General features: G+C 34.9%; 1 protein-coding gene across 1 annotated transcript in view; it reads left to right on the top strand.

The window, feature by feature from the left end:
- The window catches only part of LOC107187090 (tyramine receptor 1-like), a 32158-nt gene extending 16238 nt beyond the window's left edge, over nt 1–15920 (top strand). The window contains exons 3-6 of the mRNA XM_015575094.1: nt 6494–6606; nt 8830–9163; nt 14855–15155; nt 15745–15920. Coding sequence (XP_015430580.1) covers nt 6494–6606; nt 8830–9163; nt 14855–15155; nt 15745–15920 — 924 coding nt within the window. The remainder of the gene's footprint in view (nt 1–6493; nt 6607–8829; nt 9164–14854; nt 15156–15744) is intronic.
- Nucleotides 15921–20155: the final 4235 nt, after the last annotated feature.

The following is a 20155-nucleotide window of genomic DNA, read 5'->3' on the forward strand; positions in this document are numbered from 1 at the left end:
AATATTATTATTATTTCATAATTTACATCGAAACGAATCCAAAGAAGCTTACATTTTTGCATTTATGTCTCAAATGATCGAATTCATTCAACTTTCTGGAGTATTTTAAATTTTGTCACATAGTCATAATAAATTTCATAATATATAAGATAACATAATATAATGTAGTATAACATAAAGTATGGAAAAAACTATAATATATCATACCTAGATTCTAATAGAAGCACGCTTATGATTTCAGTAATTACCAAATAAGAAATCAGACATCCGTCATTCACACGAGTCCCGTAACTTCAGTGTCAAGCATTTATAGCTACAGAAAGAAATCATTTACATACAGTAATTAATGTACCCTCTATGCACCACTTCCACAATATTACGTCCCTTACTTTCTACGCGAAATGTGTATTTATCCCATTTTAATTATAAGTTAATACTACGTTGTTTAGAAAATAACTTTGTATCCATTTTGCAAATATCTGTAAAATAAATGAAAACAGATTAAGAGATTAGCTTATCGAGTTAAGAACAAATGCTTATACCTTACAGAAAACAAATTTTAAAAACTATATCAAAACCTATTTTTAATGAACATTTATTAGTTTATTTTACAATAAATTCCAAATAATATTAAAAGTAGGTTTTGATATAGTTTTTTATTTGCAAACCTACTTACAATTCTATGCAAAATTCGCTTAATGCCTATGATGGCTAAATACTTTTGTAATCAATTGTATAATTCAAATAAGTAATTTGAAATAACTTTATTCATTCCAAAAAATAGTACAAAGGAATATATTAAAAAATGGACGAATTTATGGAGCATCCCAGTAATACTACAATGTATTATTACAATGAAAATACCACTTTGATGATATTAATGTAACCAAAACCACTCATCAAGTATTAACGGCAAATGGATATTAAAATACATAATTATCTGACACCACATGATTAACTATTTGTGGCTCTCTAAATTAATATCCCTATTAACTCGTAAATCTCCGGTAATCAATCTCCCCACGTGTTGAGATTGAGAGCAACTATTCAGTGATCAATTGGGAATAGCCAATTGTTATCACCTGCATATAATAGTATTTTCATTGAGACATAGTAATATAAATACCAACATCACTTTCACAGTGCGGCCATAAAGTTTAATTTCTGTAACAAAAATAAAGTAATAATTCTCGAAAGATAAATTCCTTGCTCTTTCCTTTAGACTGACAAATTAATATAAGTCTTAATATTTCTAAATGTTGCTACTGCTCGTATTGGATTGAAATAGGATATCCATAGAATAACAATAGTAAATAGCTGTTAATATTTATAAACTTTAATACATTTAGAAAGAGCCGAGAAATAAATAAAATTGTAATTAACACGTTCGCTACCACCATACTTTTTCGAAAATGTTTATTGTAGACCAAACGATAATCAGCACCAGGGATTGTTGAACAGTTAGAAAACATATACAGGATAATCAAGAATTTTTAACCAATTTACAGTTTCTCCCTGCAGCTGATTGTATGTTCCAAGAAAAACAGATCTACATTGAGAGGGGTAACATCGGCATCTCGTCCTACCTTCCACGAATATCACCAATTTTGCCATACCCACACAAACACCGAATACCATTCATACACTAACATATCCACCTTTCCGATACATCAATCATCCAATTGACACAGAGAGAAAACCAAGGTGCAATCGAACAGACAATAACAAGGATGTCTGGATACAACTACAAACAAGTCCACTTCATCAATCAAGTGAAATCTCAACCATTCATTACAAGTGTAAACTACATTCAATACGTCGAAGAACAGTTTATTCTTTTATTTCTATTGATATCAATCTGGATAACATTAATTCGTTCTCCTATAAGCGAAGTTCGCAAGATAATCCAATTGAACATTTGAGGGGTCCAGTTTAAGCGGGAGTTATGCCACAAAATATTGAAAAACGAGATTTTTGTTCATTCTGGCACCTTTTGGTGTCTATGGTCTGTTTTTCTAAAGAAGAGCCCTCGACGGTCGCCCTGCCTCGGCGCGTGGCCTGGTGGGGATCCAACGCGAGCTGCGTATTTCGTGCGACGTTGTCACGATCTCAATTCCACTGTGTGTCTCTTTCCATCCTCCGGCACTTCGGCACGAGAGCCTCTCGCTCAGACGCTCGGTAAACCAACTTCCTTCTTTACCCTGCGATTTCCACGTGTAACGTTCAATAACCTACGTATTAATGTAATCCCCTTTTAATCCCCTTTAACCAGTATGTCTGCACCTTTCTTCAATTGACAATCACTTTGCAATACATATTAGGATTTAAATATCCCCAAAACTAATCATTTTTTGACATAAATAAGTTAATACATTTTTTGTAGAGAATACCGAGACAAATCGAGTACAAGAGTTAAAACTATATGATTTTATTTAAAATAGCATATGCCACCTTCACAATATGACTTTTACTTGACCATCTACAAAAAACTAATTATACCAGATTATGTCCCCCTTGAGAACATTCACTTCTTGTCTGAACCATTCTTTCATACAGTGGATAGTTTTCCACTAGTTTGCAAATTTTTTTGTATAACCAAACACACTGTATATAAAATCATAGTGTACTATGATGTATACTACTTTTCATAAAAGCCTTAATATCTCACAATGCTACTGTTATGGCATAGCTCCCCCTTGCATCGGACCCCCGAACTCTCACGGCTATCATTGCAACAAGAAGCTAGAACGTATATAATAAGTACTCATTTGAAATATTTTTAATATGCACTGTCGAATACAATTCTATTCAATTTTATTTCAAAAGAAAGTCAGAATAATCCAGAAAAAGGCTCTACGCCATACCAAATCTATTCCAACGCTTCAACGTAATCTCTATGAAGTAAATCCACTTCTACGTAAAAACAAAGATACCGTGTATAAGACCAAACGCATGAAAACTTCATTATCAGCACGCCCGCAGGCTACGAATGAAACTATTTACAATGTTAGCGGAATGTCCAAGTCATTTCCCAGAGGGACTGCCGAGCTTTCAGCTCCCTAAACGGAAAATCCTCATGTGCTTTAAGCTTTAACCCTCGGATGACGAAGTGGGTCATTCTGGACTCAGATTTTAACACGTTGACTGTCAAAAGTCCACAAAATGGGAGCATTTTTTTTAATGATATTGCTTCTTGTAAACTAAGATTTTCCACATTAGTATTTTTTTTACATTTTCAAATTTCATAGGCCTTTACTGAATATGTTTTATATAGTGTTTTACCATCTAGATGACGTGGCAGTCGAAGTGTTATGCCTAAGTTAGAACGTAGGCTGAATATTTTGACGAAACATTGGGTTGTTCGGAAAGTTCGTAGCTTCTTCAAGGGCACAGTTACAATCTATACTTTTCAATTCATAGCATACTATTTTAATAATTTGTTTACATTTTTCAATTAATTTTATTGTACTAGTTATGTACAATTTCAATTGGTTTCGCTAAACACAACTGTTCAATCTGTTTCTAAGATGAATTTTGCTTTGAACGTTTTTCCTTGATGCAAAATATTATAACGATCCAAAGGAATAATCATCTGTTGGGATAAAGTGTAATTAAAAGGGTATATACTAGAAAATTTTCCGCTCCAAGTAGTGCAATTTCTTTACAAGTATGATAGAACGTAATCAGAATAGACTTTGTGCCTATTCATTCAATCCACACCTGGGAAATAGTACTTATTCCAATGATGTTTCCTTCGTCCAGTAAGAAAGTAACGAAGACACTGTGCTCGAAACTTTATGAACTGTTCAAACGACCCAATATTTATACGAGATTTCGATGTGGGTCAGAAATGGCTTGGTTGGGCTTTCCACGGGTTAGTCTTCTGAAGGTTAAGAGAATATTCCAATTTGGAGGGGTCAAAAGTTTAATTTTTTATTTTCATTTCCTTAAAGTATAATATTTTGAAAATGTGTACATAAAACGTTATGCTTGAATTCGACGAAATGATACAGTTACAAATATTTCAAGAAAGCGATACACCACATTCCTCCGAAATGAAATTATACACAAAAATTGCGAAGGATCGCTGTCGTGATCTCTTCCTTGATTTTATTTCTTGACTCTATTAGTTGGTTTAATGCGAATGACAGTATAAAGTCATTTGCAGCGAAAACTTTAAACGCGATTTTCTCGAAATCATGTTTTCCAAATCGGTTGCCATGAGTTTCAATAATCAGATAACCAATTCATTTCAGCTTTTCTGTACATACAACATAGATGGTCCTTTACCTTTTTCTTTTTTGGTTTTTTATTCTTAATCGTTTGTTTTTTATCGTTTGAGAAATTTGAAACTTTTATGGTAAAATTCATATATTTTTTTGTGTATGGCTGCGCTTTCGTCAAAATACATGTTTTTTACTTCATTCTAGTACGAACAGTAACCACACCAATATCGATTAAGATTAATTTTAAGTTTTCTGTTTGAAATGAATACAAGAATACGTGAATGAATACAAGATACGCTGCAAAAGAACATGCAGTAACATTATTACTATAAAAATGAATTGTATATAAATTTTATTGCGCATTCTTGAAATGTGAGCAAACATGTATACGAAAAACATCCAGCTCCATGGTCCATTAATATGTTGGCGCCCGTTATCGCAGATCTGCGTCAAGAGCAGGGACAAGTCATATACAGGGTGTAACAAAAATGTTGTCCGACCCGGAAATGGGGCACTCGGGGAGTGAAATGGAAAAAGTTTTTCCTTAGCAACAATGTAATCTGAGGCTTCGTTACGGAGATATTAACAAAAAACCCCGACCAATCAGAGCGCGAATTTGCCAGCCGAGTTCCCGCGCTAGCGGTGGCTACGTGCTGCGACTGGTAGGCAGCTTTACCGCGGGAACTCGACTGGTAAACTCACGCTCTGATTGGTCGCGGTTTTTCGTTAATATCTCCGTAACGAAGCCTCAGATTACATTGTCGCTAAGGAAAAACATTTTTCCGATTCATCCCCCGAGTGCCCCATTTCCAGGTCGGACAACATTTTTGTTACACTCTGTATGCCAAAAATCGGGCGCCAATGTGTTAATTTTTAGTTTTAAAAATCTCTTAAAAATGATCCCCAAATGGGGAATACTTCTTTGACCCATTGACGACCGTGCTCGCTACGCGTTGACTGGCCACGGACGCAAGGGGTTTTAAGCTTCTGCCGTAGGTATCGCCGTGTTTGAATGAAACAATTAGAACTAGATTATTTCTAAATGGAATACCGAAAAATTTTTACCTAATGAAGTCAAATCACTTTTTGTTCCTAAGGAACCTATACAACTGACAAGCAAAGGTCACTGCTGTGGGGTAGTCGATGTTAATCAAACTTTTTCTTGTGAATTTGAGCAAATCAGCAAAAATAAACAATCCCACGTCTTTGTCAATACGCATTATTTGTCAAGATATTCAACAATTCATTTTCGGATATTCAAATATAGGATGGGTCAGAAATTGTAGTACAACCGGAAAGAGGGCGATTTTACGTGAAAGGATAAGAAAACATTTCCATATAAAATTTGTTCGACCAAATTTTCGGGAAAGTCGAATTTAAAGATTGGTCACATACACGATAGCCAAGTCGTACTCAATTGTACGCATATCTGACCAATCTTCAAATTTCTCTTTCTCGAAACCTCAGTCGAACAAATTTTATGTGGAAATTTTTTCTTATTTTTTTCACGTAGAATCTGGATATCGGAAAATTAAATGTTAAATGTCTATACAAATAATGCGTATTGGGAGACACTCGAATATGGGTCTGTTTATTTTTGCTCTAGATTCACCAGAATACTAACCAGGTGTCTCAAATAGCAGTAAGAAAAATGTCAGATAAATCATGCGGTGCACCCATAGACATAGAAATATGTATAGAATACGTGTGAGGCTGACCTGATGTTCCAACTTTAGAAAGAGACGGGTTACTTTCGGAGGATTTGCTATCTCTTTCTAATGTAGCTGAGTCAACCAGCCAAAACCCAAACCTCCAGAACCTCACTCCCCGCTACTTAAATTTAAAAACAGATGCCAAGTCCTCACAAAGCTATCTATCCCTTTTTAAACTTGGGACGCCCGTTTTCAGGAAGACGCTGTTTTTATTTCTATATTTATGGGCGTACACTGACGTGCAAACTCGACTTCCGCTAGGGGAAAAAGTGGCGTAAGGAAAGAGCTTTCTACCATTTAGCAAAATTTATTTCAGGTACTGAAATAAATGTTAAATCGAATGTTAATTTGGCATAAATTTCAGTAATTGCCAAAACTAAATGCTAGGAGGCCCTTCGCCTACCTCACTTTTTCCCCTAGCGGAAGCCGAGTTTACTCGTCGGTGTACCAGCACCGTTACAACGCCGGTGACCGGTCGCGCAGATGTTAGCAGTACATATACAGTCGTCAGTTAGATAAGAAAATTTCGCGTCTAATATAATAAATTTGACAAAGCTCACAGGTGGTACTTGGGAGTTGGGCGAAGTGCTATGCGACTCTTGGGTCTCCCTCGACGTCCTCCTCTGCACTGCCAGCATTCTGTCGTTATGCGCCATATCCATAGACAGGTGAGTTATCCGCCACCGTATTACCAAATCGTTGCACGTAAACGGGACAAGATTACAGGTCAGGTTTTGGCTTATGCACCTCAAACAGATCGTCCTGGTATCAACAATGAAACACCCCTCCAAATCCCTCCCTTTACCCCTCTTACTGAGTAGAATTTTCAAAGTGGAAGCCGCGGGTTTAGTTCGCGGGGATGTCGACGAAAGGATCGTCGAAAGTTTATAGGAGATTTTTCGGGGCAGGAGAAATACCGTTTACCACGCGTTAAATTCCCGATCACGTTCCGGCGTTCTCCTATCTCTGCGTTTTGTATCGACCTATACTTGACCGGGTGAACGGAAGCTACGTCGCCAAAAATTAGGGGGCCTCAATATCTTCGCGGCTGATGGCTATGTTGCACGTGATTTTGTTGTTTTAATCGTTGGTTTAAGAGCAGATTGTTTTTCAGGATATTAGGCCTACTTACAAGTTTAAATAATTTACGCGAACTGATTTGTGTATTCACATTTGCGCGAAAAAATCGTGACGCCTAAACGGTAGCTTATGTTGAAATTATTTGCGCAAATTGACTTGTGTATTCACATTTGCGGAAACAAATGTGATCATCCAGATCAATTGATATGACGTACACAAAATGTTATACATACAGGGTGTCCCACCTAACTCTGCCACCCTTAATAATTCTCTTATTTGTCAGGGTACAAAAAAAATGGATCGGGAGACAGTTAGTGTATTTTAGGGGGGAAATTAGGCTATGAGATTGAAGGTCATCTCAAGGTCATATCTTCTGAGATTTCTCGAATCGTAACGTTTTTTTTAAATGGGATGCCCTAATTCTTTGTTTGCTATTACAAAGAGGAGATCAAAACATATCCAACAATGTATCACACTATGTCCTTGAAATGATCATGGGCTGAAAATTTCGCACGTAACTGGTTGAGGTGAAAGCTCACAGAAAATGAATTGCAGAAATAAAATGAACACCATAATCGCATTATTTATTATTTTAGTGTATGTTCAAAGTGTTGCCACCCAATAGTGTGATACACTGTTGGATACGTTTTGATCTCCTCTTTGTAATGGCAAATGAAAAAATGGGGCATACCATTTAAGAAAACGTCATCATTAGAGAAATCTCAGAAGATATGACCTTCAGATGACCTTTAATCTCATAGCCTAATTTCCCCCCTAAAATACACTAACTTTCTCACGAACTATTGTTTTGTACCGTGACAAATAAAAGAATAATTAAGGGTGGCAAAGTTAGGTGGAACACCCTGTATATTGCGTCGGAAGGAAAATTTTTTTTGGTTCTGCAACATTAAAAAAGAAGCAACAATTTTTAAATAGTAACAATTTCTTTCATCAACAATTTAATTTCCTCCATTATAATTAATCGATAATATAGGTTTTTCCTTTGTATGGTAATTATGGTTTCTTGACGGGTGGATGCGTAGAGGAGATATAGAGGTCAGTTTTGTTTTATTAAATAGAATGACCAACTTTTTATGCTTGATTTTGATAGAATAGCGAATTCTGAGTATGAAAGTATTAAAGTACATTTATCTTAAAACTTACCGTTTCCGACATATTTGAATTTGTTCATCTTATTAATTTCGTTACGAAAAGTGTTCGAAGTGTTGACCATGTGCAATGTCATATGAACAAAGTCAAATATCTCAGAAACGGTAGATTGTAGTATAAACGGATCTTAGTACTTTCATACTCAAAATTATTCAAGTAATTTAAAGGTATTCTATCGAAACCAAGCATAAAAAATTGGACATTCCATTTAAGGAAACGAAATTAACCTCTATATCTCCTTTACGCATCCACCCGCCAAGAAACCATTATTACCATACTAATGTACTTCTTTAAATCCTACAACTTTCATTAGTAAGATTTTCGCATATTGTTTGAAATAACAAAAATGTTTCTGCTGGACAGAGTTCATGGAACAGACTGTGTATGCGAGCAAGGAAATTACTTTCTCACCAACTCAATAATGCCTCTAAATAACAAACAGCAATTGAAGTGATAAAAATACCAGTGACTACAGAACACAATAACATTTGATACACACAACAATCCTGGCATCAAGCCGCTCCGTTGACATGAGTGGTTGGGATAAATCTTTAGAAAAACCAAGCCGCGAATGTGTTAAATAATCCTGGACGGTTTGGCGTTCCTTCAACAGGTCTAAATGAATTAAATTTCCGTTCAAGGTACCTAGCCATAACTCAGCCGTTAATATACAGCCGGCGACGTCGAAGTAAACGACTGGCCGGTTTGATGATCGTGGCGGTCTGGATCCTGGCCGGCGCCATAACCAGCCCTCCTCTATTGGGATGCTTTCCGCGTGCAACGAATCGCGACAGTAAAAAATGCTCGTACAATATGGACTCCTCGTACGTGATATTCTCCGCGATGGGATCCTTTTTTCTACCGATGCTGGTGATGCTGTACGTTTACGGGAGGATATCCTGCCTGATCGCGAGTCGTCATAGAAACCTCGAGGCCACCGGCAACGAAAACATCCTACCGCGCAGAAAAATTTTGGTGAGGATACTTTGAATACTGATCTACTATTTCTTTTGCATTAAATGATAACACAGCTTAAACTTGAAATATCTTTCTACCATTTGCTTCTTTCAAAATGACGGCGAACATTGTAGAACGAGGCTAAATATCACTGATACAGCATAGGCTTCTGATTTCCTCGAAAATAAGTACTGATTTTGATAAAATATAGTTGATTACTTATCGGTACTAATAAGGGAGAGTTGCCTATTTTGGATCATTTTTTTATTTTTCTCTCTTACACAGGCATAGAACATCGCAGGATGCAAAGAGAAACGGAAAAAAGACTAGCATTATACATAGATTGAAAAAACGTGTGATAAGAGTAATATCTTAAAAAACTAAACTGATGACTTCGGTCCATTGCAGGCAACTGGTTTCCTAATTTGGACCACCAGTTTCTTACATTGGACCGCTTCTAAAAACCAATAAAATTAAATCTACAATTGAAAATAAACTGTTCAAGGCATTGAAAAAAGTATCCTAAGGTGCACGTAGTGCATTAGTACGTTTTTTTAGTGGATTTCACATTTTCCATATTTTCGTGTTGTCGCCATTTCGAATCGAAATAAACCGTTTTAGTATACTTTGAACTATTCGCTACCATGATATAGATTGTATCCTAGAATAGACCAGCCCAATTTAGACAACTAGCGGTGGTCCAATATAAGGCAACTTGTAGGTTGCACCAGAAAAATATATTTTCATTGTTATATTTAAACGAAAATGGGAAAGTATGAATATGAAATTCTAGCTAAGACAGTACACTTTATACTAGTATTATTTGAAATTATACGAAAAAATAGTACGAAAAATAATGATCACGCACCATGTATTTCTATATCTCGACGACGTGAAGCGACAAACAAATTAATTACCTGTTTCACTGTTGTCGCACATTTGATTTCATCTCCTCAAATCAATATAGCCAACGGAAACACTGTAAATATATTTCTTTATAGAAATACACAAATGGTCCAATCTAGGAGTCGGTCCAATATAGACAACTCTCCCCTGTACAGAGTATCCCAAAAGGTGGGACAATCCGCAACATGCATATTCCTCATACAAATGCAAATCAAAAAGTCCTTTACCGCTTTGTAATCTGAAGCTCCATTTCCGAGGTATTAGCAGTTAAACGAACTCCAATCAGCTGCGCGGTGGGCCACACGTACGCGCAGACAGACACAGTCTAGAAGCACACGATGCAGGTCACTGATCTCTGCTTCTCGACTATGCTGCTGTGCGTACGTGTGGCCCTACGCGCAGCTGATTGTACCATCTTTTGGGACATCCTGTATATGAAGACCAAAGGTGAAAAACATGATAAGTTCGTTTATGTTGATTTTCTGACTTTTATGTCATCTTGTAGTTGAAAAGGAGTAGTACTTTTATATGATATAGATGACATAGAAAACAACCAATTAAGCCTAAAGATATATGCCTTTAACACTAGAAGTACCAAAGCCTCTCAAACTGACGGATTTTAGATTTCTTGCTTTACAATTACAGAAATTGTAAAGGTGCTTCAGTCGGAATTTATGATAACCTATAATTTTTCCAGATTTTATATTATACTATATTCTAAACTATACTAATTATACATATTATATGATCCTATTATACAAGACAATTTAATGCAGTGTACATTTAACGCTGGTACATAGTTCTAGCGTTAAAAATAAATGTAGGTATACTGAAATAACATGATAAGTTCAAGTGAAACAGAAGAATAAGTTGATCAGTCTACGAAAAACTCACTATTGGAAACACGACTTAAGAAATAAAATGACAATTTAAAGGTAACGTAGGAAGTGATTATTTGAAAACATAATTGTCAACAGCAGGAAAAAGTTTAGAAGTTCATGAAATTTCGTTAAAATCTAAGAGCACAGCTAATATTATTACAATGAATATTTTTTAAATGTTCAAGAAGGCGATTAATCCCAATACTAAATACAAACACAATTTTTGTAATATGGGATTGGACAGCCTTTTGAACGTTTAACATTCCTTCTAACATTTATTTTAAATTCGCTATAAAAAACAAAGAAAGTGACTTCGCTTGAAGAATAAATCAGACGTGGATTACAGTTCACGCGGAAAGTCGAACAAGCAGGCGTAAATGAGAAATCGATTGGCAATTTGAATCTATTTAAACGAATACTTAGTACAAATTTATCACGATACTGCTCGATAGAATTACATTGTGCTACGCAAAGTTCATGAATGCACGTTTAAAATATCGATTATTGCATGTTGTATCGACTACGAATACCTCACGCTAATGACCTAATTAACAAGTATTTTAAATGCTTGAAATTACGCAAGTTCTTAAGTCATTTTTAAGTCCCTCTCCCTCTCCCTCTCCCTCTCTCTATCGATTCTGCTTATAGTGAAATAATTGAAAAATGTGGAATTGTTGTAATTATAAAATTCGTAAGTCACTTTTAATTCAAGCTGGTTAAGGATGGAAAGCGGAATAGTTAATTGTAATAAAATTTTCAACTTATTCTCAATAAGCAATTGTTTATTAACAGAGGAATTTACAAATATTGTTTAAACTTCTAGGCCATGAAGGTAAATCAAGAAGTAGATAAATTAATCCAAACCTGTGAAGAAATATTTCTTCGAGTTACCTACGAATTTTCAGCAGGTGTTATCGAAATGTAATTTTAAAGGAACAGTTGGCTTATGTCTTCAAATGTCTCTCATTTCATTAAATAGGTTACATCGTATGAATTTCCCTTGAGGTGTTTTAATAAGCAGCGGAGCAAATAAAATTCACTGGTCCCTCATATATTTTTTTTATTCCTAACATTCTGAATAATTAAAAATGTTGTATCCTTGCACAAGGTCCTTGTTTAAATTTCAATTAATATATTTCGAACAATAATAAGTTTCTTATGCATGCATATTTATAGGTGCATGGTTGCACACATGAGGATCATAATGTAATAAAAAAAAACCACGATATTTCTCACTACAAAATGTGTTTCTTTAAAGAATTCAAATGAATAAAATAAAAACTATTTACATATTAAATGTAAACTATTTTTCATTAATAATAGTACAAATAAAATAGGGTACTCTTTATTCAAATAATAACGGAAAAATAGCTATTCTTGATCGTTTGCAAAATACAGAATGAAAAATGGAACAGAGATTGGAGGAAGTGTTCCAGTGTGTGCACGCGTGAAACAAAATACCAAACAGTCTTATTATTGTCTGTTTCATTTGAAAGCTTAAGAACATTTTAATACTTGATAAATTACAAATACGGCCTTCTTAAATTTTAATCTAGCCGTGAGAATTGTATTATGCTGAATTTAGTAAAAAAATGACAATTGTTATACTACCGTTAACATTTTCTTCAAATGTATTGAACTTTTTCATTTCATGACTTTCATATATAAACAACAGTATTTTCATTTCCTGTAAGTAAGTTAAAGAACATCTAGAGTAATATTAACTTGTTCGATTTCATACCTTCGACAGAGGTCATAATATTGTAAGGATTTTATTACTGTTATTTAATATACATTCTTTAACTGATCTCTCTTCCAAATGATGCATAATATAGGACCGTGCCACATTTTGTCCTCCTTTTGTTCAACAGATTAACAAAAAGGGTCAAAATTTCAACGTTGTCACTGCCTGAGGGCACCTTTACCTCACTTACAGATCCGTAATGAGCTCCAAAATATCAGAAAAAAAAGCAGCGTCGCTCTCTTTAATAGCAACAAGTTTCGCTCATTTCCCGATGATGTAGCAGAATACATCTATTAATTACACGAAACAAACAGCTACTAAACTCCATTAGGCATGTTATGGCCGTGCTCTGTAACCTGTCAAAACGTCACGATTCTTTTACCTGTTGCATTATCGATGGATATCGATAGTTGCATAGTAATATAATACAAATCGTGATGGGCGTTTGAATCTCACTTTCGACGAGATTCGAACTTTCCCAATATTGTGAAAATTCGAATTACTTTGAACACGATTCGATATTTAAAACGAATCTTAAGTCGTGATTAGTCTTGAGTCTCTAAAGACTCGATAGGCCTCAAGTCTGAGAAGTCTTGAGAGTTTTGATAATTTTCAAAGTTTTGAAAGTTTTGATAGGACTTGAAAGCAGTGTCTTACAAAGATACATTTTGAAAACTTTTTTACGATACTGAGTACTCGCGAATATTTCAGGACATATCGAATCTTTAAAGACTTAAGATTCAAGACTCATCAAGACTTTCAAGAGCTATAAGTATCGAATCATGTTCGAAATGATTCGAATGTTTCGCCATATGTACATACATATTCGAAGCGATTCGAAATGCTGCAGAGCCCACCGTTAACAAGGAGATGGCCCTCACTTCGGGTTGCCGATTTTATAGAAACCTTTAAGACATGTAGTGCTTCTTCTTCTTCTACGAAAAGAAATCTACTGGCGTTGATGGTTACTCCGTTCACTCTTTTTTGGCATATTTCAAGGAGAACATTCTAACCTTCAAAATATTAACAGCAAAATTAAACTGTCTAGCAGCGAGTACTGACAGTAGACTGTAAGCTTTAGGAAGAAATACAAAATGTAGAGTATGGATCGCACAGTTGCTTCATGAACCACCGTAAACGTTATCAACTGTTTTAAAATTCCTTTGAACTATCCGACAAAGGTTTATGAATAATACAAGAAAGATTTCAAAGAAATAGTTTTCGCAGCAGGCTGTATCCAGATAGCACCGTACATCCAAGAAACGTCCGTTTCGTATCCAGTTTATATCCGCATGTCCTACGTCCATTTTGAACATCCCTAAGATGTTCGTAAGACTTAAATATCGGATGTTCTAGAAACGTCCGTCCCGAAAGTTCTACAGATGTTCTCAAGACTTAAATTTCACATGTTCTAGAAATGTCCGTTTCTAAAGTTTTACGAGTGTTCGTAGGATTTAAATTACGGATGGTTTCGTTTAGTGGTTTCGTTAGGAAACCTCCGGAAATTTGGAAAAAACATTTTTTTCCTTAAACTGGCTCTAACCAACACAGAATCAGTATTTTGCTTTGAAAATAAAAATAAACACAATGTACTTTGAGATCATAATCCCCAGACCTATATTTTCATTATAATTTCTTACAGGAAATTTAACCTTTTATTTATTAACTGGAACTAACTTAATGTAATTCCTTCTAGGCGCGGAAATTGCAGGAAAATTAATGTTTTATTTATTAAACACAGACCAACCTAACCTAACTTCTATCACCTTGCAAAGAATGAAATCTAACCGTAATTTGAAACATTTGGGAAATGTTTCTTATACGCCTTTTCCGACATTACCATAGCGTTCTTAAAAACTCTTTGAACGTTCCCAAAAAATACAGAGAATGTCAGTTTTACACATTTGGAAAATTTTCTATGAATCTTGACACAGGACATCCTCAGGACGTTTCAGTTTGTAAATAGGACCTTCCTACGACATTTAAAGATCTTAACCAGGGCGTGAGGGGGACAGGTTGACCTTTTCGGGACATTCTCCGTACGTATCGAACGTCCGGAACGTATGTTCTCCGGATGTACACATGATGTATTTGCGCTGTTTGAGTACTAATAAAGGTGCTTAATACTTTGGTCCAAAGCTGTATGTTAATTTCAATTGCCGTGTCAATTACGTGCAGATCGAACGAGCAAAGAGTATCAGAATACGAAGAACCGAATGCGTCAACACCACGGTGAGCTGCGACAAGCCTTCAGATGAGACGGAGCCACCGAGCACCAGCAAAAAGTCGGGGATTGTCCGTAGTCATCAGCAGAGTTGCATCAACAGAGCAGCTAAAGAGACAAAAACCGCTGGCACATTGGCGGTGGTCGTAGGTGGATTCATCGCGTGTTGGTTACCTTTCTTCACCCTCTATCTGGCCACACCTTTCATACCCATGAAACCGCCAGATGTCCTTATGTCGGCACTAACGTGGCTAGGTAGGTATCGTTTCCTTTTTACCGCCTACGGTGTCGCTTCGAATGTCAGATCTTTAGTGAATCTTTCTAAATTCACTTTTACTCTCGTACACTGTTCAATAAAAAATTTAATTGCCATTCTTTTAATCACATTGTGTCTGAATTAAAATTGAGTTAGAGATACATACTTATGTGTCACTAGATTATAATATATGTAAGCTAGTGGTGCCAAATTGATTTAGAAATTTCTATAATAAAAGATATAATCTAAAATTAAATATTGATTTAAATCAACGTACAATATAAGAACATAATCGTTTATCCAAATGTGAATCTATCGAAATTTTTGCACTGACCTAATATAAATTAACCTAATTATTAATAAAAACAAGATACACAAAGAGTCCATTAGAAATCAGAAAATGTTGACTTTTGTGCTTCTTGATATTAACACTTTTCTCTTCCCTAAAATTCGTTAAGACGAAATATGTCAGAAAGTCTGTACACATTATAAATCTGTAAACACATCGTGTATGTTTTTTTTCACACTTCACAAGATCAAAGTGTTTAATAATTCATCGTAACAAAACTCGTTCGATGTTCGTTCCAGGGTGGATTAATTCAGCTATAAATCCTTTCATCTACGCTTTTTACTCGGCCGACTTCAGGCTGGCGTTTTGGCGGCTGACGTGTCGAAAGTGCTTCAAGAGTAGAACCAACTTGGACCGGAGTAATCGAAAGCTACCGATTCCGGCGAACGGGAGGAAAGAAACTTCGAGAGCATGAAGTCTAACAAACGAAGATCCATCGATTACCGAGGTTCAGGTCTAGGCTACCTGTGATTCATTTAACTGTAAAGCCGAACGCGCATGAACGGTTCTCGGCCATTTAATGGCTCTTCTGTGGTTGTGAGGGAATAAAGTTATTCTTTAAAGAGTATTTCGTTGAATTTTAATGGAAAAATATTGATTTATTTAAGAATTATGCAGAACTTTCCGGAAGGCCTTCTTAAATAGGTGGTTCGCAGTTCCCATTCCTCCTCGGAACTGGACCACCTGACAGCAAAATTTCGGGAAAATGTATTTAATATATTAGTTTATTTAGTCTTTAATCGAAGTATTTTAGAAACAAATCATTCGGGACAAAATGGCTAATGTTGGAAGTTATGTGACCGAGTTTCATTTTAAAAATTCTTATTTTTAGACTACATGATAAAACCTAAACATAGAGAAGTGAAATCCTTCGATTAGAGACTAGATTTTTATATTTAAAATAAGCTCTCTAAATTTGGAACAGAACCGCTCAACGATTTTCGATTAATCGTGGTTAATGACTTTGAAAATATCGTTTTGAAAAAAAACGCGTTTCAAAGTGTCAAATTCAATTTAAGATGTAAATGAAAATTTTTTTTAAATTACACACTATTCCAGGTCTATATAGTAGATCTTCTGCTGTACTGGCCGCCTCTAAGAAGTCAATTTGATGATACCGAATTTTTGAAAATTTCGGACCACGGAAGACTCCTTAAGCCGGATTCACACTAGTGGTCACGGTACGATCACTTAACGAAAGAGATATAGTCTAAATTTAAACTGATCGTGATCGGACCGTACCTTTAACCGTTAGTGTGAATTTGGCCTTAACGTTCCTACGGCTTTGAATACTGTACGTTAATTTACACGGAAGATGCACTAGTGGTCGTTTTTCGTAGCGGTGAAATAGACGCGGTCGGTTCTTTTCTTCTTCGCTGTGCGGTTACCGCGATGTTGAATGAAACAAACGTAATCAAATGAGACCTCGCACACGAGCAGTTTTTCAGCCCCTCGGTTCCCCGTTATACATACATACAGCCTTGGCCAAAAGTATCAGGCATTCCATAAAATATGAACTTTTTAAAACATATTTTAACGATCACGATTATGGACCATTATTAAACACATTCAATATGACTTCTTTAACTGATCGCAGAGTTGTCAACGATATTTCTTTTTTGTTTAAGCTTATAAATGGCCAGATCTCATGTCCTCAATTGTTGCAGCTTGTTCATTCTTTTGTTCCTTGAATGTATGTTAGAAGGATTCATATATTATATTATGCTACCATAAATACTTAATATGGTTCAAGTAATTCAATTTATCGAATACTGATATCAGCCAATAAATTTATGAATGTGACTGACTTTTTCAATGGCTTTATTGAGCACTCGAAGAAATTCTTATATAGGGCACTAAGAACTGTTTAATTTAAGTTAACGATTAATTAAAAATTCTCTATTACGATTAATTCCGTACTGTATACTATATTCCATTCATTAAATGTTTATTTATGTATACTGGGTTTATACTTGTTTAATAACTAAATAAATATAGATAAATAAATATTTTTGTATTAGGAAGAAATCAAACCATCGAAATGTGAAAAGAATCATTTTTCATTAATTTTGTCAATATTTCGTTGAGTCATCATTTGACAATCACAGCAATTACTTTCGGTCATTTGCACTATTTCTTTAAACTAAAGAATTATCTTGCGTTCATGGTCACTCAGATCACTCTTTTTTGGCGTATTTCAAGGAAAACTTTCTAATTTTCGAAATATTATCAGCAAAATGGAAGCAAAATTAATGTATGTTAATAGCGTGTACTGACAGCAGACTGTAACTTTTAGGAAGAAACACAAAATTAGGACTACGACTGCTCTCAGTTGCTTTATGACCCACTATAAACTTTGTAAAATGTTTTAAAATTCCTTTGAGCTACCCCAGAAAGGGTGATGAACAATAGAAAAGTTCCAAAGAAATCCCAATGTTTTTGGCCAAGGCTGTACAGGAATATTCAACTACATATACACGTATAAGAATATTTGAACAGTATATCTCAGGTTTTTTATAATACTATAATTATGACAGACGCGTTTTTGTTATCGAAAAATTAACCTTTTCTGCCCTGAATTATTTATTATGCCACATAATTAATTATAGCAACCAAAATCTTCAGGCTGATAGTATGAGATATAAACGCTAAGTAAGTTGCTGGTTCCAGACGAAATCACATACAATAATGGGAACCGAAAAACGATCTGTTTTATGTGACATGAAGATTCCAGATTACAGTAATATTCAGGGCTATACTAAATCTTATAGGAAATATGATATTTCAAAGAGCAGACTGCAATTTTTATATAGGGTGTGTTTGCAATGATAGAACAATCGCGTGTGAGATGACTTTTTTCTTTCATGAAAATCTCTTTTAAGTTGTAATTTACGTTGCTCTTTTGTCGCACTGTTCAATATTTAATGCAATGTATAAATAAATGGTTGACAATTAGGTTTTTTGTACATTAAATTTGTCACAAATTGCCAGACTTTATTTCGAGAGCAAAAGAGGACCCATTATTTTTGTGTGTCGAATTCTTATTTAAAAAATCACAATTAGATCTTCTCTTCTTTCTGTAGAAATAAGCTCTAAATATGTAAGTATATTTTGTTTTCGGAAAAAAATGAGCCTCAAACTTTATGCGAAAAATGTGCATTCGATTATTATTAGAAAATTTTGTAAGTAGAAACAGCAAGTGTTGGTGGGACTCATTGCATCTCATTCTTAAGAAATTGAGCTTATAGTATAAGAAAGCTTTATTCTTTATTTGGAATTAATGTTTCCATGTACATGTATGGTTGTGCTGCCATTGTTTCCACGTACCCTGTGTACTTATGGGATCAATGCTGTGAGGTAGTACATTGCAGGTAATTAAATTATAAACTTTGCCTTATAAGACCTAATGTGGTATTTTGAAACAAACGCATAACTTATTCCCTCATTTTTCGGAAAATTATGTATTAATACCCAAAATAGTTTTTTCTTATTTAAAGGCCACTGTATTTCATGGATTTTACTTAAATTTATTATTTAATGTAGTTACATCGATCACTAGTAACACTAGAACTACCAAAGCAGTCATAGCGGCTGATTAGTGCATTCATATAAGAATAATAAAAATATCACAACAATGCATTTCCTCAGATGTTTTACACGCTTTATTGTAATATGTAAGTGAAGAAATTAGTTAATTTATACATTTGTATATTTTCATAAGTTTGTCATGATTATCGATCCAATAGATACGAATAATTGCGTTTATTTAGACTCAAATAATAATCGTTCATGCGCGTGAGGCTTAGTACGAATCACGCGACAACTGTGAAACAATTTTCGTAAAGCACACAAGCGACGCATCGATCTCATTTATCTAATTTATTTTACATAGACTGTCATACAAATTCAGAATATTTCCATTTAAATCGACAGGCAACTGATTGAATCATCTAGGGCCTAGATTCTAGGCTATACGAATATTTTGGTAAGTACTTGAGTTTCGAACATATTCTTCTCTATGGCCTACACTATAAAAAGACTTCATGAAAATAGTAACTTGTTAACGATTTTCACTGTATGTATAATAAACTGTACTTCATGTGAAGCTTAAGAACACTAATTCCCTCGGGACCGAATAACACGATGGTATGCAATATTCAAGGATGAACTCCAATAACGAATTACCATCGATAAAGAATGGTTCTTATTTATTTCATTGATTTATTTATTTATTTATATAAACGAGCGAACCTTTTGTACGAACGCGAAATACCATGAATAAAATTTCACATCCACTTTGTAGAACACACGAATAACTAATAGTAGACTATAGAAATAGTCTTCGTTCATCATTAATATATATTTCCTGTATTTATCGACGCATATATATCTGTAAAATGTAGAAAGTACGCAAGTATACGGATTTTATAACGTTTTGGTGGTATATTTCACTTCAGGAAATCCCTCTGACCTTTCGCTCTTCGTTTTTTTTTCTTTGCAGCCCACGCGCTAATTACGCAACGTCTGTGTATACTCGTATCGTTGTGGATTAGCACAATGAGTAATTACGCTGCCACGCCATTATAAACGCAACTTCTTCACCAGCCATACCACAAATAGAGTTAGCTACCTCATTTGCTTGCGGTTCAT

Source organism: Dufourea novaeangliae, unplaced genomic scaffold, assembly GCF_001272555.1.
Source record: "Dufourea novaeangliae isolate 0120121106 unplaced genomic scaffold, ASM127255v1 scaffold105, whole genome shotgun sequence".
Lineage (NCBI taxonomy): Eukaryota > Metazoa > Arthropoda > Insecta > Hymenoptera > Halictidae > Dufourea > Dufourea novaeangliae.